Source organism: Phodopus roborovskii, unplaced genomic scaffold (assembly GCF_943737965.1).
Source record: "Phodopus roborovskii unplaced genomic scaffold, PHOROB, whole genome shotgun sequence".
NCBI classification, from domain to species: domain Eukaryota; kingdom Metazoa; phylum Chordata; class Mammalia; order Rodentia; family Cricetidae; genus Phodopus; species Phodopus roborovskii.
In genome coordinates, this window is record NW_026126418.1 from 78,005,590 (window position 1) to 78,028,088 (window position 22,499).

Genomic DNA, 22,499 nt, shown 5'->3' on the forward strand with positions numbered 1-22,499 from the left:
CCTGGGTAGACTATTCCAGTTACCAGCTCCTAAGATGTTTCCTGTGGAACACCAGCAATGAAACATTCCAGTTTCACCTCAGTTATCACCAAAGTGGCCTACACAAGTGCCCACTTGGGGGTAGAGGCTGCTCTTGTTGAGATATGGGGGGAGGGGTGGAACTTTGTCTTTGCAGTCATCCTGCACACTTGTCCATCCCCAGTTCGCTCCACGGGAGGGAAGGGGAAAGTGGCTCAGAGCCCCAAGTGGGCATAGGCAGGGAATGCAGTGGCCTCTACGTCAGCAGGATGGCTGGTGAAGATGGCCAAGTGCCTGCTCAGCTTCCCCTCCCTTGAAGGACTTGGGAGCACAGCTTTCTCCCCAAGGTTTTATTGAATACACAGTCATCACTGGGCTCACAAATTCTACCCAGTGAATGGATAGACTGAGTGAATGTGTGTGCACCGCCCCAGTGGACCATAGGTGTTGGCTGATTCCCCAGGCTGTTCGGGTACACTGGGGTGGGCACTTCTGGAATTTGTTTGGATGGAAAAAGTGGAACTGAGACCTGTACAGGGACATGCATGCCAGGAGGGTCCCCATGACCCAGGAGAAACACAGCTCCCCATCAGCTGAGGACAGAGCCTTGGGGAGGGGTGTGCATCTCAGGCCTAGGCCTCAGGGACCAATGTGCAGCCTCTCACACTTAGAGTTCCCTAGAACAATAAGGACCTCCAAGGACTGACCCCACCCCCTTGTTCCGTCAGAAAACCTGGGGTAGAAATAAGGTCAAATATGCACAATTTCCTGCATGTCTCTGATGGATGTTTTCTTAAATGGTTAGGCTGTGTTACACCTTGGTTTATTGAAAGAATCAATTTTTAAGATTCATCAAATCAATAAGGTAAGAAGGAAAAGCAAGATCAAAGAAATAACAACAAAACATTTCATTATAACTTTGGTGACTTTGCCTCAGGAATTTCTGTGCTGGCCAGGAACTGGAGATAGCGGGGAGGGCTGGCTTCCAGGTCCCCACTGGCCTCAGGCTTAGTGGCCACATTTATTCACTCCGTGGAGGGTCTGGGGCCTCAGGGCCCCACCTGGTCCTAACCTAGGAGCCCAAACAGTTGTGCCTTCCCCTTTGTCTGTGGCAGGAAGCTTGTCCTTTGAGTTGGAATCTGGGTCACTGTTGCCCAGCTCTGCCAAGATCTGCTCACAAAGCTCCAAGGGGTAGGAGTCTGAACCTGAGCTTTGATTGACATGAGCCCAGAGGTATGAGGGTGGCAGAGAGCTGAAGGCAGTCTCTGGGTTTCTCCTATAAATCAGAGTTGCTGGTGTTCCCAAGCCCTGGAAGGGCTGGCTGGAGCTGGGTTTCGAGCTTGGGTCCCCAGGAACAACTCAGGTTTGGTGGTTAGGAAAGAGTATATTGCTAGAGAGGTTTGGAGATGCCCTCCAAGGAGAAATGCCAGTCCAGGAGTGGCCACTTCAGTCCCCAAATACCTATGTCCCCCAAAGATGCTCACACAGGTGTTACTGATATGTCTGGTGGGGCAGGGCTGGTCAAAGGAGAGAGCTGAGCTTGAGAGAGACCTTGAGCTTCTTGGCCCCTCTTGGGCTACTGGAGGGAAGGTGATAGGGTATGGTTAGCCCAGCTGACCTCTAGTGCAAACCCTACACAGGGTGCCAAAGAGGGTGGCAGGCCGCTCTTCTGGGGTGGTACCATTCTCAGGGCCAAGCCTCAGGGAGATGGGCTATAGAGGAGAGGGGCAGAGAGAGTCCCTTTGCTCCAGTAGAACCTGGTCAGAGACAGGACACAGGGAGGCACTGGACAGTGGCACAGGCCTGCTCACTCAAAGGTTTCCCAATGTCTGCGGAGCTGCTCTACAGAGGTGGATGCGGGGGCTGGGCTGGGGCACACATCTTGCTTGGTTTTTTGTAGCAAATCTTCAAAGGGGTCTCTGGCCTGTGCAGGAGCATAGGGCTGCAGGGCTGCCTCTAGACCCTGGGGAGGTCTGGGAGGCAGCAGTGGGGGTTCACCAGGCCTCAGAGCTAACCCTTGCTTGGCCTCAGCAGCCCTGGCACTTGAACGGGCCAGAGGCAATGTTCGGATCCTGGAAGGGGCAACAGCTGGGGGGTCAAGTGGCTGCGAGGGACTAGTGTGGGCACCCATGGGGGTCTGGCCAAAAAGGTTGGGCATGGAGAGAGCAGACAGGCTGGCCTGAGACCTATGAGGTGCATAGAAGCCAGAACCAGGCAATAGGACACTCGGTGCATATGCTGGCCGCAGGGATGCTGGGGGTGTCCCAAAAGGCCTGGTTGGTATAGAGCCCAGGGAGATGGTGGGTGGTGTTACTGGCATAGAGGAGACAAAGGGATTGAGTGGTGGCTGTGCAAAAGGGGTAGGTGTCACTGTGGTGGGGAAGCTGAGCTGGGGGGTGAATGGGGTAGCCACACTGGGGGTGGAAGGGTGTGGTGGGATGGTGTTACTTGACCAGGCTGTGTTAAGTGGGTCCAGGAGGGCAAGCAGGGAATCACTGCCTGTGCCTGTAGCTCCTGAGGCTGGGCTAAGTGGCTGCAGAAGTTCTGTGGGGCCTTGGGGACCAGGACTGGGGAGCAGTCCTGGCAGTAGGTCTGAACTCAGGGCAGCTTGTCTTTGCCAGTCCATCTGTAGATGCTCTGAAGAGAAGTCACCAAATGGGCCACCTGCAGCCTGGAGCTTGGCTGGGCGGGCAGTAGGTGGTGGAGGCACGATACCCAGCTCAGGGGTCTTTCTGCCTTGTGGACGGGGAATGGTGATGCTGCCTGGAGTTTGGATGGGAGCCTCCTCCTTGATGCTGGGGTTCAGGATGCCATCCTGGTTTTGGGGTCTGTGAGGCAAGGCTGGGGAAGTACCAAACAGAGGTGAGGACTTCTCAGGGGAGGTGGTGGAATGTTTGCTGGGAATGGCCATACTGTCCTGACCCAGACTCCAGAGCTTAGTATATGGATGAGTAAGTTTCAAAGCGGCAGCCACGCTAAGGCCCCTCTCACTTCTGCACAGGTCCAGCCTCTGTGGGGGAAGGAGGGAGTGAGTGATGAGCACTGGCTGACCCAGGCAACAGTACAAAGTACATACCCATATCCAACCCTTCCTGAATGCCAGGCACATGGCTTCTGGGACAGGGAGAAGTTACAGGTACCCAGGGCACCTACAGAGACCTAGGCTTGTCCCACAAAGGGAATCAAAGGAATCTCTTGTCTTTATAAAAGCCTATGCTTGCCAAGTAGTTTCAGGACAATGTCTCCCTCTGTGACCACCTAAAAATGACTTTTTGCTGTTTGGAGATTGTGGTCTCTTCGATCACTTTCCAAAGGGCAAGTGTGGCTCCAGACCTGGGTGAAGGCACACAGACCAAAGGAAAGGAGCTGGGTTCGAGAGTCCTGACTAAACCTGCCACTCTTAGGCCATTTGACCTGGGCAAGTCACTTCTCTAGACCTGAACTACTTCATTCCCAACAGGTGGGATACTCTGTGAATCCCAGAGAGGGGAGGTGACTGATAGTTACACTGGGAGAAACAATTCAGAGCCCAGTTTGATTCAAGGAGCTGCAGCAGCAGCCCATATGAGATGAGAACAGAGATAGGCAGACACCTTGCTGTGCTAGCATCATGATAGCTGGTAGTGTAATGTGCTGCTTGCAATGGGTTGGGGGTGGAGTACTGACTTAAGATGGGTGGAGACAGGGGTAATGGAGTGGTGCCTCCCTGATCCCTTCCACTGTGACTTGGAGAACCTACTTCATGAGCAGGAGGCTCCATCAACTACTTTGTTCTACTCCCACCATACCTGGTAGTCGAAGCTCCCTGGCTGTTCCTGCAAGTCTTTGGGGGCCCGTAGGTCCTCCAAGCTCTTGGCTTGGCCCAGTGGCTGCGGTGGTACTTCCATGTCTAGACTGCTGAAGACATCTTCTAGAAGGTCAATGCTGGTGGCTCGGTCAGGTGGGGCAGGGACAGGTCCCCAGGGTTCCTGCACAAGCTGCTCTGGGCTCTCGGTCTCATCACCTTCTGCACTGTCTGATTCTTTCAATGTCCGGTATGGCTGTGGCCTGGGAGGAGACAAAGCCATCTGGATTTCCCCCTAGGGCATCTATGGGAGCAGCAAATGGCCCTATCTCCTAAGAATGCCCAGGACCCAGGATCAATGTTTTGCAGTTCTTTTGGGGCTGGATTGGGTCTTCAGCATGCTTGGTGCCCTAAGCAGGATGCTGTGGCTCTCACTTGCTCTGAGGAGACCCTGAAGTGCCCCAGAGCCCCAGATCTTTGTAGGTAACACACACAAACATGGCATAATTGAAGGGGGCAGTTGCAGGCATCTGCTTCCAACCTTAGCCTCAGAGGCAGGTCTAGAGCATGGCTAGCCAGAAGTCCTGGTTCCATCTTTTGCTGTGAGCACCTCAGTGAGTCATTTGACCTTATGAACCTCAGCTGATCTAGCGTTACTGTGGTTCCATGAACAAGCACAGAGGACATGGAGAGGCTGGTGACAACCACCCATGGCATACATGGCTGCCACCTGTGCTCTGTGTATCCACACATTACAACCTTTCTGGTGAGTTGGTTTGTAAGTAACAGCTGGTTCCTTTTGCTTTCCCACAGTCAGGCAGCACCTGCTCTGACCTTTAGTAGGGGCTGGCCAGTGCAGTGCCTCCCCTCTAGGGTCAGGCTGGCTGGTGCTGGTGAAGTGGGTGGAGGGCTCCACCTGCTGGTCATAAGCAGGCTGACACCAAAGGTTCACTGAACAACTGGAAAGGAGACGGTCCCAGTACCACCCTTTCAGACTTTGCTGACTGGGACTTACACCCTACCTTATAGACGAGGAAATTGAAGCTCAGAGAAGTTTAATAACTCACCCTGCTTCACAGCATCCAGAAACGGATAGAATGGAAGCCAAGTTTGAGACTCTCCAAAGTCCTTGCCTCACTCTGACCAAGGAACTCTGACCTTTCATCTAATCTGAGCACAATGAAAGGGATAAGGAGAAGCCATACTTTCTAAACACAAAGAAACAGCTGTTTTTTTAACCCTTTGCATTGTGAATTAGGATGGAATGGCTCTCTTTAAACACACAGGAAGCCCTGAACTGGCTCTAAACCCAGGCGAAAGGGAATTTAGCCATCCATTGTTTAAATAAGGAGACACTGGGCTGTCTCAGTGGTAGAATGCCTGTGCTTGTCCAGCATGTGAAGACCTGGGTTCCATGAAAGGGGGAAAAAGCCTCAGTCAATCATTTAATTCAGAGACCCTGGACAGTCATGGCAGCTGTTCCTGATTCAGGCGGACACTCAGGTGAGCACGTGTTCTTTCAATAGCTCTCTCTGTTCTAACTAACTAGTAATAGCTGCATCAGCAGAGATATTAAATTTGTGATTGCACAGATATGACTGCTGTGGGAAGCAGATTCTTCAAACACTTAAAAAAGATCAAAGAGAAATAATGAATATACTGAGAAGGTGTGTGTGTAGCTCAGGTACCTTGGACTAAGTGGACACTGCCATCGTCCCAGTAATCTGGCAGCATGGAAGGAACGGGGTGGGGGTGGGCAGCCTTGGACTTAGAAAGTCCAGGATGAAGCTACAGGGAGAGGACCTGGTGCTGGGCAGGAGGTTAGGGAACAGAGAGGTGGGAGTGGTTGGGGTGGGGTGGAGGGAGAAAGGTCCCCTGAGCCCCCAGGCTGAAGGCACATGCCACCTTTTCCTTCTTAAAAAATGTTTGTAATTTATATGCAGCTTAGGTTATAACATAATTAAGATAAAATTAATCTTAAGGCAGGATCTTATATATAGCTCAGACTGGCTTGGAACTTGCTATGCAGCCCAGGCTAGCCTCAAACTCACTGTCCTTCTACCTTAGTTCCCCCCCACCCCCCTCCCCAGTGCTGAGGCTGCAGGGGTATGTCACCACACATGGCCAATATGCTGGCAGTATCACATGTTTTGTGTTACTTGAGTTGGCTTTTTCCTTCCTGTCTCCATGGCTTCCTAAGGTACACTGAGAAATGGAGAATCTGTAGTCAGGCTTACTGTGGCCACCAGTTCCATTAAACAACTCATTTCCCCTGGTAAGGAAAGGGGATTGATGCTTCCGTCTCACCTGTCACCTTTGTTGCCACAGCCTTGTGGGGCTGGCACAATGTGAGCTTGTGAGAAGGCCTGTAGATGTGGCACACACCCTACAAGTTGGCACCCAGGAACTTTCCTCCAAATGGCAGTAAGCAGCCCCAGTCCCCCATGTTTCCCCCCTCCCCCCGTACCCATAGCATCACCAGACTAAGCCCAAAGAGCTGGAAAGAGGAAGAGAGACCATTCAAAGGGAGCAGAGAAGAGAAAGCTCTCAGTGAAGCCAGCGCTCGGTGTCTCTTCCCGTCGGCATTCCTCATCAGAGGAGTCTTCAGAGAGAAAGACAGCATAGTGTCGGAAGGGTTTTACCAGGCTGGATGAGAGAGACAGAAGAAGCAGTTAGGGTGCCATGAGAGCACAGGGTTAGGAGGAGGCCCAGGCTACTGGGACCAGGAGGCAGGCTTGGACATGTATGTCAAGGGCCTGGAACTCTCATCCAAGCATGTATGGCCTGTTTACCCACTTCCAGTAGGTTAGCCCTAATTGAACAATGACTCATGCCCAGAGATGCTCACCGCCCTCTGTTGAAGCACTAAAACACTTCCAGCAAGTAGACCCAGGTATTGCTGGCTGAACGCTCCCTTCCTGTCACACGTAATGCCAGTGAAGAGAATTTTAAACCATGACACAGTTGCTACTTTTATGGTTGGGCATCCCAAACCTGTAGGTTCCATCTCTACAGATTCAATCAGCTGTTCCTGAGTTGAAATTACTTGGGCATTTAATACCTTTAATACTTTAATACCTTTAATCCCAGCCTCAAGAGGCAGAGGCAGGTAGATCTCTGTGAATTTGAGGCTAGCCGGGTGTACAGAGCAAGTTCCAGGACAGCCAAGGCCACACAGAGAAACCCTGTCTTGAAAAACAACAAAGGAAATGTTTTGGGAAAAATTGTATCTATACTGAGCATGTATAGATGTCCCCTGTCATTATGTCATTCCCTCAATACAGCTCAACAGCTATCTACAAAGCATGTATACTAGATTAGCTATAAAAAGAACCCAGAGGAGGTTTAAAGTATATAGGAGGGTATGTAGAGTTCTTTGCAAACATCATACCATTTCACAGTACGGGCATGGGAACTGGGTTTCGGCTTCTGAGACTGGTTCCCCCTAAGCTACTCGTGGAAAATCACACAAGAGAAAGACTGGAAAAGCAGTGCTTAAATTCCAGAAACAGCAGGTGGGGTTGTGGGTGACCCCACTTCCTACTTTTTCTTTCTTTATAGCGTGCACATCTCTACATAAATAATAGGGGGAAAGTTACAGGAAGAGTGAGCTACATGGAAGCAGCTCCTGAGAAGACCCGTTTCTGATCAGCTGCCCTCTTTGGAGTCTCCCTTGCATGCTTCTTCACAGTCTTTTTCATCTGTGATGTGGAAATTAAATATTCATTGTTATAAAAAATATCTCCCTTGCCAGCTACCTATGCTCTGCCTCTATAAACACACACACACACACACACACACACACACACACACACACACACACACACACACGAGTCCACACCTGCTCTAGCAATTATGTACAGACCAGCAGTAGAGGAGAGCCCAAACTGTGGTGCATTCAAATCCTGGCCCTACCATGTATGCTATGGCAGCTAACTCTGCCCTATCAGTAGCTAAGCTCATTGTGAAGAGCCCCAAGAGGCCACAGCGAAAGTTTGGGGAGACAGGGAGGAGACACAGTACATCAGGAGGTACCATCTGCTCTCAGAGCAGCCTTCCTGCACTTTCTATGCTGGAATTTCTTTCAGGTTTTATTTAGGTGAGGGCAATACATTCGAAAGAAGCACACTAAGGCCTGAGTAGAAGGCTGGGGAGGGCCTAGGGCAGACAGTGCTGTGACCCCATTGCTAGAACCCACCTGTAATTACTCCAAATGGCTCCCAGAGCTGTCCACAGCCTCAGCACTCCCAGCTGTGCGCCCTCATTTTCTTCCTTGTCCCTATAGGCTAGCCATTAATTTTACTCTCAAACTTCAGTGGCTTCCTGGGGAAGCTACTAGCCCAGGGTCACCCACAAGGAGGTTGCAGGACTACAAGGTTCTGCTGGCCTCCACTCCCAGGCTACCCGGATACCTAAAGGATGAGACACACTGGCTCTTTGCACATCTGCAGAAGCATGGCTGTGGAAGTATGCTGGTGACAGGAGGTTCTGGGTGAAAGAACCTGCCTGGCCTGATCTGGCACAAGACTAGGTCCCTGCTGCTTTCATAGCCACTGAGGCTGAGTAGAAGAGATGCATTAATCCATTGCAAAATGGGTGAGGAGAAATACTCACTTTTTCCAGGAATACCTGCTCACTCTATTGCCTCTGGCTTCCCTCCTCTCTATTACTCCTGCTCTCTAGCATGGGATGGCTTCCAGCTGTCATGGAGCAGCAAGCCCAGCATTTTCACTGCACTCTGAGCAGTGAAAATGCTGGGTTATGACCTGAGGTCCCTTCCCGCCCATTTGTCCTCTTCAGTTGAAGAACTATTTCTAAGCAGTCACCCTCTGTCTATCCTCAGCATACTGACTCTCTTCCATCTTGGAGGCCTGACCTGAATGTCATCCCTATGATGTCCCTAAATGTCATCCAAAATGTCACTACCTGGAGTTCCCAGCTCTCCCTGGCTGTAGGCCTTGGCACATCATAGATCCCAGGTAATCTGCAATTCTGTTCCTGACTGAGCTCATCAAGGCCAGGGCTCTGGCCATTGATGCTGTTTGCCCACATTGGTGGTTGAAGAAATGAGAAATGGTTGCTGGAAATTCCCCCTTCTCCTGGAGTACCTAACACCCCACACACATCTTTTCAACACTTTAGAGCTCTGGAGGATATGCTCCTTCTTTGGGGGTTCCTACCTGCCCTCTAAGAAGCCTCGAGATAGGGTTCAGGTCAATACCACAGGTACTAGCAGGGCCCTGGAGTGGGCAGTGCTGTGATCCCCCTCCTGGAGGCAACCTGTCATTACCTGAAGTGGCTCTGAGCACAGCAACCTAGCATGCAGAACCAGCACAAGAACATTACATGGTCCATCCATCTAGCCATCTCCCTATTTGTCTGAGCACCTATCTACAAAAGGGCTGCTTCCTGCCAGGGCATAAGTGCTGGCCAGGCACTGAGGACCACTGATGAAGGATGGAGAAGTGAGAAAAAAGAACCAAGCTAGGAAGCAACTCAGGGGCACTGGCTCAGACTGCCCTGAGGGTCACAGCACTAACTCTGAACAGACACAAGAGAACATAAGCCCTTAACTGGGTCACATAGAACCAAGTGCTTGGTGATCCTCAGAGGCACTGTGAATGTCTTTCTGACAATCATGTAAAGCATGGGCTCCTTCCCTGGCACAGATCACATGGTGGCTGACCACCACTAAGTTTGTCATATCCACAGAGAGCCAAGAGCCTTCGTGCTGGGCAGGCCTTTGGTGTCATTAAAGCCCTACAGTGCAGAGTGCTGACACCCAGGGCCTCCCACATGTTATGAATGCATGGGAGGGAGCAGTACTTTCCAGCCTACAAGCCAGCTTTGTTCAGCTAGCTCTGTAGGCTAGGCCAGGCTCTGGTATTCAGAATACATCATTGCTTCTTGAGTGACTGGGCACTGGGGTGAAATGTATCATGCGATTTCGTCAATCAGAGCTTTGTCATGTCCAGGCCACATGGACTCACATATTGTCCTTACAGTTTCTCGGTAATTCTTCAAGAGAAGCCAAAGCTCAGAGAGGGAGAGTCTGCCTGGAGTCACACAGTAACTTAAGGTGGGGCTGAAATAGAATCTGGGTTTGCCTGTCTCTGAACACCACAGGGGCCTGATACCTGTTTCCTGGGGCTGAAACAATGAAATGAGAGGTAGGGAGTTTCCCCTTCTACTTTTACTAAAAGGTGAGGTTTCAAAATAATCTCATTTAAATTCATCTGCTCATGTCCTTCCATGAAAGATACAGTCAGATATTTGTCAGTGATAAAGGACGAAGCATCGAAAACGTCCAGGTTTAAATTTTTTATTAGCTCAAGGCAGAATATAAAAAAAATGTGCCTCTTCCCTCATTAACCCAATTCAGCTACTACTCTGCAGTCTGCCCCCTACCATTTGCCTGGATTTTATTACACACAAAGGCTGTCTGGGAAAAGGCAGGCCTCGCTGAGCTTGGCTATCCAGCAAAGACTGTGATGTCACGGCATGAGAGAAAGGCTCTGTCTATCACGGCTTGGACCTATCATCCCCCTGCTGCCCCTGCCTTGTCCACCACCCTGCAGTGGAGTTCCCATGTGGATGACTCCTGAGCCCTTTCTAATGTTTGGTTTAACGTGTCACTGGTTAGCGCATATGTGTGACAGTGGTGACAGGCGAGGCTGTTCCTTTTTAAATACCATGTCAGAGACACGGCATCAGGGAGCCAGGATGTGCTCCGTGCTCTCTGCTGCTCCAGGATCACGCTGGCTTATTTTTTAATGAGGAAGATCTACATCTCGAGTTTTTTTATGTGTCACATTGCATGGACAAATCAGCCACACGTCACGCTGGCCCAAAATGAAGTGCTGACAAATGTAGATGTTTCAAATTTAATTGACATTTAAATGCACTTGAGATAAAGATGGGAGGAAATCAGCCAGGCCTTGGTCTCCTGAGGTAATGAAGGGACATTTTAGAAGAATCATTTCACACCAGCACAAAGAGTCTTTACTTTGTAAATGGCCTGGCTACTTTTGTCCCTTGTTGACACAGCCCTGGTGGGGTACCATGTACAGAAAGGCACCAGAGAAGGCCAGCCTGTGCACTTTCTGTCTCCTTTCCCTGTCTTTCCAGACACCTTGGCAAAGTCATTTTACATTCTTGGGCCTTGAGTTTTCTGAAAATGGAGATGCTGCCTTCCAGTCTGAGCAGAGAAGTAAAATATTCGCCAAGGGCTTTGTATGGTGCCTATCGAGCTCTGAGTCTTCAGCTGCTGTTGGATGCTCCTTCACAGGCTGATGACAGGCCCTGGCTGGGATCCTGGTCAGGGATGAAGAGGTGGTTGCTTCCTTCCAAGTGAGTGGTTTTCTGCTGGCTGTATCTCAGCACATGGATGTCATCCGGCCAGACTTAGAGCTTCCACATCTTTCCAATCCCAAGATACAGGGCCAGTCCCCAACCACAGGCTTGCCAGTGGCTGAAAAAGCAGAAGGGACTCTGAAAGCAAGGTGTGGTACCTCTGAGAGCTGGCCTGGAGCTGCTCCTAAGAGCCAGAGTAAGGGCCATTGTGCTGAGGAAGCAACTGAAGGCTGACACAGGAACTAGCTGCACAGGAAGGGGCCCTTGTACAGTTACATGAATATCTGTTGAAGAATGAGGGTCATTGCCATTATCAGCCACCATCAGAACAAGGGGCATCTGCTGTCAGTGATGGTTCCTGCTGTCCACTCTCTTGGAGACTGCCTCTGCCAGCAGACACTTGGGGTCAGGGATACTCTTGGCTCTAGAGTCTTGGTGGAGGCTCCCTGGACAATGGTATGGACTTCACACTATCATGAGCAGAGCAAGTGTGGCTTGATGGCCAGAGGTATCTCTGAAAAGCAGCAAGGGGAGGGGTGTTCAAGAGAGGGTGGACTTGGGGGTAGAGGCCTCACAACAGCATAAGGACTGATGGCTTGGGTAGGCTGAGCTGCTGTCTGGCCAGGAGTTGGGCTGCCATCAGGAGTAGGAAGGTAGCTAGTCTCTCTTGGACTTGCTGTGCCTTTTTTTTTTCCCAGTCTTAACTAATGCACCCACTAAGTTATTCTTTAACCTGTGTGGCCATCCTTTCTTTCAACACAACTCTAGTGCCCATATTGTAGGCCCAGACTTGTGGTTCAAGCATGACCTGAGAAGTATTTCCCAAGTTACCAGATAGACCCACACACATAAGAAGACATTCTACTCTCTGGGCTCTGTGCTGGCAGTAAGGTGGAGATGGGGACTCAGCCCTTCACCCTCAGGTCAGCCACTGTCTGTCTACCTGAAGGTCATGGCAGCAGTGGCAGAAGGGCAGTACTCATGGCAGTCCTAGAAGTGTGACTCAGCTTCAGGGCAAGTTCTTCCATTTGCTAGAGGCCTGGGTCCTTTGTGCTCGAGAGGGGCTCACACTGTCCTGGCTGGGCTCAGGGAGGTAAGCCAAGATGTGTGAGTGGCTGGGAACACAAGCTACTGAGCCAGGGTGGCACGGAATGTGCAAGACGCTGGAGTCTTAGGAGAGCTGGTAACATCTTTAGAGGTGACTGAGAGGGTGACTTCTGGGGCTTTCCATAAACCCCCTGTGGTGATAGCACATGAGAACTGCCCTTCCTGTATGTGTGGAGAGGGTACAGATATGTGGGTACAGCTTTCCTTGACTGTTAGGGGACCTTTGCACTGAAGCCAATGAGGACCACTGCCACCAGTCACCATCAGCCTGAGGGGGTGCTCTGTTGTCAGTGGGCATAGACACACACCCAGTTTGGACACTCTTGGATGACAAAAAGCTCCTGTTGGTTCCTGCTTTTCCAGTACTGGCTCCAGCTCCTCACCTGGCTTCCAGCTTCTCTTTGTCTCTACCACCCAGAACCCACTGGGGAAGGCAAGGAGTCAGGCCAGGGGCTTCTTACTCTGCTAATTGGGTCTGTGACCTTCTGTCTGGTTGCTCAGACAGTGGGTACTGGCAGCCTGCCAGGAGGTAACACCAAGACAGCTGCCCCTGCCCCCTGGGGCACAGTCCCAGCTGGCATCCTGGAGACTTGCTCCTGGGCTGGTGGCAGCTCCTAGTTCTTCAGAGAAGGCAAGGTGCCAGCAGTCATACTCCATGTGAGGCAAACAGCTTCACAGTCACATTCCACACACACCTGGCACATAGTAGATGCTCATCAGGGTTTGTGGTTGTTTATTGGTACCTGCTTGGTCTCCAGGGCTTGTGGACTGTGAACAGCAGCATTTGCCTTTACCAATTCATTCCTGTGGTCTTCTGTTCAGGAAACACCTTTGAGTAGAAAGCTGGATTTGGGAATCAAAGTCAGAGCTGAAGGATATACAACTCTTGCCCTGGAGAAGCTCAGAGCGTGTGTGTGTGTGTGTGTGTGTGTGTGTGTGTGTGTGTGTGAGTGTGAGTGTGTGCACACGCACACTTCCATAAACATGTGCCTGTGCGTGTGTATGAGATACCCAGAGGAATTTTGACAGTGCAAGTTCATACTGGGAACTAGGGCACAGGAAGCAAACTCATGGTCCTGGGAGAACATCAGGGTGTTAACAGGAAGGCTGAGTGGCAGTTGCTGAAGAGGTGAGGAGGGAGGAGAGGTCATGTGTCCCCTAATTTAGGATGTGACTGTGGCTCCTCTGGATACTTTCAGGTCTGGTGTTAAAAGCATATGGTAGAGAAGCTTGGAGCCTCAGGTGGTAGGCTGGGATACCACTTGGGGTAAGTCCACTCATGCACCAGGCCTCTGTCCAAACAATTGACTTCATCCTTGGGAGCTCTGGGCTGTGTAGGAGGGAAAGGGCTTGGCTGTTTTTATCCAGCACCAAGCAATGTGAGGCATGTCCATTGTGCTGGAGCAGCTTGTCTTCTGCCAGTGAAGGGGAGCAACCAGACAAGAGGAAGTGCTAAGTGTTCTGAGATGTAGACTTTGGGCATGGTCCTCAGCAAATGCTTCCGATCTATTTTCTTTCTGGGGCTTTGGTGCAGGGGCCATGTTGGACACTTGAGACAGATGCCGTCACATATTGCTGTCCCTCAGCAGTGTGGGCTTTACTTGGTACAGACTATCTTTCCAACCTGTGAATCCACAGCTTTCCCCATCTGGAGAATTTCCAACACAGCTAGCCACCCAGGAGCTAGGGGTACAGTTCTGGCAGAAGGAATGAGGCAGTATGGTTCCTGTTCAAGTCATGGAGGACAGACATTTTCCTACAGTACTGATAGGTGTACTGGCTTGGTCATCTCTACCACCAACTAGTTTCATGACCAAGGGCAGGATCAGACTCTTGAACTTTCAGCCATTTTTGTAAAACAAAGCTCATGTTCCCAACATCCCAGCTTCTCATGAGGATGCAATGAAATGTCACATGTAAAGTGCCTCACACATGGTTCTTAGTGAATGGTATGTAATGTTGATTCCATTTCTTACAGTGATGCAAAATAAGAGGAAGCTCAGTGAGCAGGGGTATTACCCTGGTATTTTCATATGAATGAAAATTCTGGCAACAACATCTAAACATATAGTATAGGTTTAAGAAGACCCTCCTCACTAGTATTATCCCTAGTGCATGAATGGGCTTTGGATACCTTGCTTGGTGTGGATAAGGGGAGGGCGGGAGAGGGCCTTGGTCCTGCCCCAAATGATATGACAGACACTGGTGATTCCCCATGGGTGGCCTCACCCTATCTGAGGAGTGAATGGGGGGTGGGTGGGATGGGGAGATGGTAGAGGCAGTGGGAACTGGGATTAGTATGTAAAATAAAATTGTTTTTAATTTAAATAAAAAAGAAGACCCTCCCCTGCATGCTGTAGTCACAAATGATAGAAGTTATCAAGACATAAGTGGCAAGTCCTTACAGTTGGATTATCACAGAGCAAAGCCTGAAGGGTACTCTACACACACACACACACACACACACATACACACACACACACACACACACAAGATATTTTGAGACAGGGTTTTTCTGTGTAGACCTGGCTGCCTTAGAACTCTCTCTACAGACCAGGCTGACCTCAAACTCACAGAGATCCACCTGCCCCTGCCTCCCAAGTGCTGGGATTAAAGATGTGCACCACTAATGCCTGGCTAACACAAATATTTATTTGTAGTTGAATCAAAGTAGTGGGACTCAGAATGAACTTACCTCTTTCCTAACCTCTAAGCTGTCTCTAAGGCTACTGCATTATTCTGACAAATTTTCTTACAAAGACAGATTTCGTGTAGATCTGGTGGGAGAGGTGAGCAGGCTTATGGTCCTCTGGTGGCTGAATCTGGGCTCTTCTTTAGTACAAGGTAACTTAAATAATAGGTTACAGCCAGTGGAATCTGCATGCAGAGACAAGCTGTGAAGTCCAGAAAGCTTGGAGGGCAGGTGATCAGGACAGAGCCCTTCAGGTCCACTGCTACCTGCAAGTTCCTAACCTCAGGACCCATAAGTAAGTAGCCCTACTGCTGCCCCTTGAAGAGGGGCCAGGGGCATGCACAGGGGACATCCCTCTATACTCTCAGCCACTGAGTGAGGACTGCTGCTCCAGTTCCACTGCAGCCTTGCCATAAGGAACCCAAGGAGCACCTGAGATCAGTGGACTCTCGGCTCAGTTTTAGTGTGAGGTCCTGTGAGGGTGTGTGATGCTGATCACAAGGCTCCCAGAGCTGTCCATGGACTTTGGCTGAGGCAAGTTGGATGGGGGGGGGGTTCCCTAACACCTGGCAAGCTGGGTGGAAATATCTTGGGGCTTAACAACCAGGCATACTCTAGCTTGAAACCGAGGCCACTTCTAACAAGGGGAGATGTGACCCTTTTTGCACCCACTGTAGAGCTTGAGGAGCTGCTGGGGCAGAATCAGGAGAAGCTAGGGCCAGTCTTCCATCCTAAGACTGATGGTCCCACCAGCTATGGCCTTGGGACTTTATCTTTACTATAAAGCTGCAACCTGAGCCTCAGTTTCTCCATCAAGAACCTGGAACAGCAACCTACTCAACATGATCCTAAGTGCTATGGTATCCAGCCAACATTGCTTTTTTCTCCTTCCTCAAGTGGAAATGCTCAGGTTCCTGTGAGGACAGTTCTATGACAGCAGATCTAAGGGGATCCATTTCCCAGCCCCAAGTTCCAGGAAACCTGGGAAGAGGGCTGGCAAGTTGGGCAAGTTGTCTTGGGATGCAAAGCTGTGTCTTTGGGCAAAGCCAAACTACAAAGGGAGAGTAGCAGTGTGCAATGATGAGGACAAGGAGGCAGAACTTAACTGGCCTTCCTACTTTCCAACTGCGCCCCCCAACCCCTCAAGCACACAGCAACTTGGGGATAGATCTTAGGCCCCAGGTGAATGTCCTGCTGACTAGCATCTAAAGGAGGACTCTCCTGCTTTGAATAGTGGGAGGAACTAATGCTTCTTAGGAAAAAAAAATGGAAGAGGAGCTAATGCTTCTTAGAATAATAGTCACAGGAAGGGCAAATGCTTCTTGGAGAGAAAGATCAGCTAACTTTATTGTTTGTCATTTTTTAGTGTGTCGTGTAGTGTCTGTGTGCATGCATGTGTGGAGGCCAGAAGCTGACATCAGATGTCTTCCCTGCTGCTCCCCACCTTGTTGTTTTGAGATGGTCTCTCACTGAACCCACAGCTCACTGGTTGGCTCATGTGAATCTATAAATGGTGAATAAAAAACATAGACTTTTCCCCTGGAAATCTCCTGAAGAACATAGCCAAATGCCAAGAAATGGCCTTAAGGGGTTAGGAAACCTTAGGAAGGAAATTTCATCTTGGGTAAATGTAAATCAATAGATGAGTCACCATGGGAACTGTCTCTGAAGGCCACTGAGTGCGTGCCTAGCAGGTTTTCAAAGATGTCCACTGAATGAATAGACACATGAGTGTACATATGAAGCAATGGACACAGACATGTCAGCAGGGAAGGAAGACATGAACTTCAGCTGAGAGCTGCTAGCTACTGTTAGATCTTGGATCTCAGTGGGCTCAGATCCTAAGTGGCCCCATCTTGCTGAACAAAGATAACGACTGAATGTGCTTTTGAAGTGAGGGCTGGGCAGGAAAGAATAGGGCATCACTCTTTCCCCAAGGCCCAAAGTCTCCAGGATCCCAGTGCACTTACATCCCAGCAGAGACTAAGAACTGTCAATAAAAGTCAGAGTGGATGACAAGAACAGGTCCTGAGTCCATGTGTGCCACTGGAACCATCCTGGACAAAGACCCATTAGACTCTGGTTCCTGTCTGTCAGCCCTTTTTCACAAATCCCCCCACACAGAGCTGACAGATTGGTGGCGCTGTTTTCCTTCCCTTCTAGGACAATATTTTATGAAGAGTCTGTTTTATTAAAATAGTTTTCCGCTGGATGTTTCCTGTTTCAAGAAGTTGGTCTTGCCAGCTGGAGCTGGTGACAGTTGAGAGAAATACATCCAAGTACTGTTGTGACATGGCATTGGGAAGTGGAAGAGCATGGGGGGTAGCGAGATGGCAGCATGGAAGATGCAGGAAAGCACCTGGGTGCCACCACAAATGTCACTGGCATGATGAGAACACAGCTTCCCCTCTTCCTCATTAAGAAAATGTGAAAAGAAATCCTAGCAGTGACATCTTAGAGCATTCCTTGCCACCTCCTAGCCAGTCTGAGGTGTGTGCATGGATTTGTCTTTTAATTCCTGTCACTGTTGTTTGCCAGCCCTCTGAACCATCCTCAACTTGATTCTTTCTGGGAAGAAATCTAACACACACACATTACATGAAAATACCGAGGTGACACCAACAAGGCTAAGGCAATTACCAGAAGAGCCACCTTCTCTGCACATACTAAAACATTACTTCCTGTCACTGGTTTGGAACAGGGACAGTGTAAATAAATGTGCTTGGCAAGTCCAATCACTAATCAGAATACAAAGTAGGGAATGTGTTTTTCTAGGTTGTGGACGTGTGTGTGTGTGTGCGCGCGCGCGCACGCATGTGCGGTGCAAGGGCATCCTGAGTTTATGACTCAATATTTACAAGTCCATGTTCTCTATCCCAAGATACTAAAAGGCTGATCAGCTACAAGAGGTGGTTAATTTGCTCCTCCTCAAGAGAATCTTTAGGGCAAGAGGAAACCTACAGCCATGCAGCATTCTCACCACAAGGGGGCAGTTATAATCCATGGCAAGGGAGATGTCCTTCGGTATTTGGCTCATGCCAATATGAAGAACCCAAGTTAAACCTGCCCCAACTTCAGGTGTCTCCTCTCTCTCTCTCTCTCTCTCTCTCTCTCTCTCTCTCTCTCTCTCTCTCTCTCTCTCTCTCTCACCCCTCCCTTTCTCCTTCCCCCTGCCCCCCTCCCCTCAGCATGGGTGTTCTTTGGGTAAAGACTATTCAGGCCGGTTCTATAATAAGGCCAACCCGGTCTACACCACACTCTGACATTTTGAAATTGTTTCTCTATTTTGTGACAAGTTCTTTGTAAGGAGGGGCACACACAAAGGACAGCTGTTATTGTTTTTTTCCTCAGCCTTCAAACCCTAGGCCAAGACAGATTCCTGAACACTCTAAAGACATCCCAGAAAGCTGTCTAGGCAGAGCCCAAGGCCTATGTACACTGGAACAGGTGGCTCTGCAGTTGGGGCTGCTGCTTTTGACCTTGCAGGTTCAGTCACCCCATTTACCCAACAGCCACAAGGATGTGACTGAAGCTGGTGCTAGGCTGGGCCCCTGGGTGCCCTGAGGAGCTGCAGGTCAAAGAAGAGACTGGAGCACACCTTGTAGCACAGGAGAGGCCAAGGGTGAGGACATCTTGTGGAGAAACTCAAGCAACAGAAATTTGAACACCGACAGGCCTACGATGACAGTGGCCTTGCTAAGCAAGCGATCCCTTTGGCAAGGTAGCTTATTCTAACCTGTGGACTCTACATCTTCAATATGAGAGGCCAGGAACCTTTGGAGTGTGACTAAGTACCCTTTGGGTCTCACCAATCAAAGCATAGCCCAGGTACCCTGTTGTCAGGGGGCCTCTTGCTAATGCAACAACAACAGAGGTTCAGACTCTGACACCAATGACCAAGCCCTGTCCTGTTTGGTCTCCTTGTGAAACACCTGCTCACAGTTTCAAGGACCACCAGGAGGAAGGCTGGGCTGCTGGTTACTGTGAAGCTCCAGTTCAGTGGGTTCTTGGGGACAGAAGGGAGGTGGCAATGGTACTCACTGCTCAGGGCTTGGGACAGATGTCCTCCGGCCTTCTACAGTGATGTTGCTCTTGGGTCTCTTGACAACATGCGGACGAGGCGGTCGTACCTAAGGATGAGCATGGGAAAATCCCCAAGAAGGAGTGAGTTGGGAAGACCCCACAAGTCCATTGTGAACACTTGGGTAGGGTTCTCCAGGTCTGGGCTATCAAAGTCCTGCTTATCACACTGACACACCATTAACATACATCATATGGATGCATTACCTTGAATTTAACCTGGATCTCCAAAAGGCTCTTCCTCATCCACAGACCCACTGGCCTCTCAGAGAGCCAAGTGAGGTGTGAACTATATGGGAGGTGGATGGACCTTATCAGTGTGTGGAAGAAAGGGGTTCCACCCAGGCTTGTTCTGGGGGCATACACACTCAATGTACTCTTTCACTGCCAAATTACAGGGTACTTATTTTCCTCTCTAAGGGAAAGGGGAAGCAAGTGACAGCTCCAGAGAGTGCCTAGCTAAACCAACCTGCTTCCCAGGGTATTCTGGGTCTGTCTTCCAGCAGGGCTCAACTGGATACTACACAAAGCATAGCTTAGGGTGCAGTGGGTGGCACGAGAGCACTAGACACTGTGGGTAGCTGAGTCATTCTGAGCTGCCACCTCTGAAAACAAAGATTAAGCCTCAGAGGAGAGATGCCTTTTTCCCTGACCCATTAGAGCCTGTGATAGATGGTAGGCCATGAATTTCTGGGTACTCTTTAAGATGAGTTTCATTTGGTTCAACCAGCATTATGTGACTTTATGTGCTGTATCATCATCTCTGACCATTTCCAATGTCAAAGAAAATGTTTGGGAAAAAAGCTGAGAATGTCCGTCTGTGGCTCTTGTTGTTCATGGAGACAAGACAACATTACAGCAGGCACAGGGGGCTTGCTTCCCTGCAACTGCAATGACACACCAGCTGAACTCTGCTGACACGACACACGCTCTATTACCTACTGCCCTTTCCCACAACAACCCCACCCTGGCAACTACTTGGTGACAGCACATTGATGAGGAACACGATTACAGAAGTTGGCTGCATTCAAGACCCGTCTTGATAGAGTCTCAAGGAGCCCTCAGGCCTGCACATGTCTGACCAAACCAAAGATTTTCCTGTGGAGCGGCCAGTCTGAGCTCAGCCTCATTTGGCAAATCAGGGATGTGGTAAAGGCCAAGAACATTCCACAAAACATGCCATCTTCTTCCACGGGATTATTGTTAAGATTCAACTACAGGGTGTGGGGAACAGCTAGTGTGGACATGGCACAGAGCGAGGGCTCCAGAAATGCTCACCTGCTTCTTTGTGATCTAGATGCCCCTTATTATCAATAACAAAAGGAAGGGAGGGAGGTGTCTATATGAAGAGATTACTGCACATAGTTTTAATCCTTTCAGGCATCGAGGTCCCTGGTACATAGTGGAGCCTTAGCAAGATTTATAGACAGGCCAACATTACTGTCTGGAATCTAGCAGTGGTAAACACTGTTGTGGTTGTCATTGTTATTTGAATGGTGCCTGCTACCCAACAGACATTTGGTCAACATTTGCTGAATAAATGGATGGCTGTAACTTCCTCCATTCTCATATGGAGCTGGTTTTCCCAGCAAGGCCCCTTGGATTCCTGAGACTGTGCCTGCAAAGAAGGAGAGTGCAGCTGGGTGGAGGGGTCTTCTGCCCTTGCCAGAGACCTGGGGACTGCGTGCAGGAAGGCCAGGCATTATGGCCTGTCTACTTGTCCTGTACAGGACTGCTCTTTGCTGCAATAAAGACAGGTCTTAAGAATGTGAACTTGCTACTGAATTGGGGGGGGGATTAAGTTTGTGGCAACTTCAACTGAACTTGCAACGTGGTGAAACATGGGGAAAAAGAACAACAGAGCTAATTAGACGAGCTGAGCTGTCAGAGTGCTGCTGAATGGCTCAGCGCCAACAAACAAAAGGAATGGGTTGGCAATCAGCAGGATCGATGGAGGAGACTGCTTCATTAGGGATGATAAAATAGACAGAGGAGGGAGAGGAGCGAGGGGCAAGGGAGGGTGGGAAAGACACAACGGACTAGAGATAGTCACCCCTGTGGTTACAGACCCACCCAGAGTCACACGTACTTCATGGTATAAGATTATCATTACAGACAAACACTCAAATGCACCAGGGCCTGGAGACTACAGTGTATATAGTCTCACAGATATCTACAAAGGCACAGGAGGTGATGGTGTGCATGTGCATGCGCGCATGCACACAGACACACAGACACACACACACACACACACACACACACACACACCATACAGTGGTAGGCCACAACCAAGCCTAGACACACACAGGCAATTGGTTTAATTAAAGCTGAATCAAAAGACAATACAGACAACCATGGTGTACTTCAACAGCATCACCCTCTTTTGGGGTGCTTAGGAAGGGTGAGGGCTTGGTGGAGGGGAAAAATCACTGTTATACACAACAGGGACTGGCCTACCATTGCTAGGATCGCAACAGTACCAGGGGAGAGAATGCTAAACAGGGCTTTTCAGCTCCTTTCAGGGGACTGGAGAGGAAAGTTGGGAAGCTAGCCAATTCCCTACTGGATTCAAAACCTGAGAAATCTAAGTCGGCAGGGTTAAGTGTGTATTGAATACAAAAGCACTGAGTACATTTGATTTTAATGTTGAGCAAGAAATAATAAATAGAGAGCTTACAAAGTGCTTTACAGGTGGGCCCGCAGCAGCCTGCCTCTCCCTGGTGACTCCAACCACTGTCCTTCATCTAGGAGACACCAGCATGATTTTCTTTAGCTCTTTCCTTCCCCTTATTAAGAAGACACCTCAGAGCCTCTGGTCAAAGCTGAGCTCCAGCCACAGGTGCTGGACCACAGAATCCCTGTTGTGGTCTCACTACACTGGCCACCAGCTATGTGCTTGGCCAGATGTCTATAGCCAGGTAACCTGGCAAATCCTGACATGGAACCATAAAATGCTATCATTTTTATGGGCCTCGGGAGTTCTATGCCCTAGGATCTCCCTAGTTCCTTCCCACTCAGTGTGGATTGGTGTCCACTGGACATGCTAACATCATGAATGCATTAAGGATGAATAATAGTCTCTGTGGCCTGGGGAACCTAGGCCCCAGACAACTTATCTTCTAGTTTCCTTAACTGTCCCTCAATGGCACTGCTTGCAGAGGAGGGGAAGCCCCAAGAACATGGTTAGTCAGTCATCTCCTGCCCTGGTTAGAGGCAGAGGCAGCTGCTACCCACTCTTCTTTTGGGTCAACATTTGCTTCAAGTTCTCAGATGCCTGGATATCCCACAGTCTACCCAAATCCCCACACTAGTAAGACTAGGGGCCACTGGAGCTGTCTCCATTGAGTTTTTGTTAGAGAGCTACCATGCCTCGAACCACATTGGTCACCTGGTTATTCAGAAGCCCAGTTCTCTAAGGCTTCCCACCAGCCTATCCATGGCTGCCAAACTAGAGAGGGAGGTCTG

The 22,499-nt window shown here is 49.8% G+C and overlaps 1 protein-coding gene across 10 annotated transcripts in view; it reads right to left on the reverse strand.

Moving 5' to 3' along the window:
- Window positions 1-819: 819 nt before the first annotated feature.
- The window catches only part of Dennd1a (DENN domain containing 1A), a 467,485-nt gene continuing 445,805 nt past the window's right edge, over window positions 820-22,499 (reverse strand). For 7 of the 10 annotated variants that reach the window (XM_051185345.1, XM_051185350.1, XM_051185346.1 and 4 more), the window contains 4 exons: window positions 18,996-19,084; window positions 6,320-6,448; window positions 3,807-4,065; window positions 820-3,028 (listed from right to left, as the gene is read on the reverse strand). In XM_051185345.1, the coding sequence (XP_051041302.1) occupies window positions 1,826-3,028; window positions 3,807-4,065; window positions 6,320-6,448; window positions 18,996-19,084 (1,680 nt within the window). In that variant the 3' untranslated portion in view covers window positions 820-1,825. Of the gene's footprint in view, window positions 3,029-3,806; window positions 4,066-6,319; window positions 6,449-11,354; window positions 11,670-18,995; window positions 19,085-22,499 lie in introns of those variants that run through there. The other 3 variants (XM_051185351.1, XM_051185352.1, XM_051185353.1) reach the window with 2 other exon arrangements.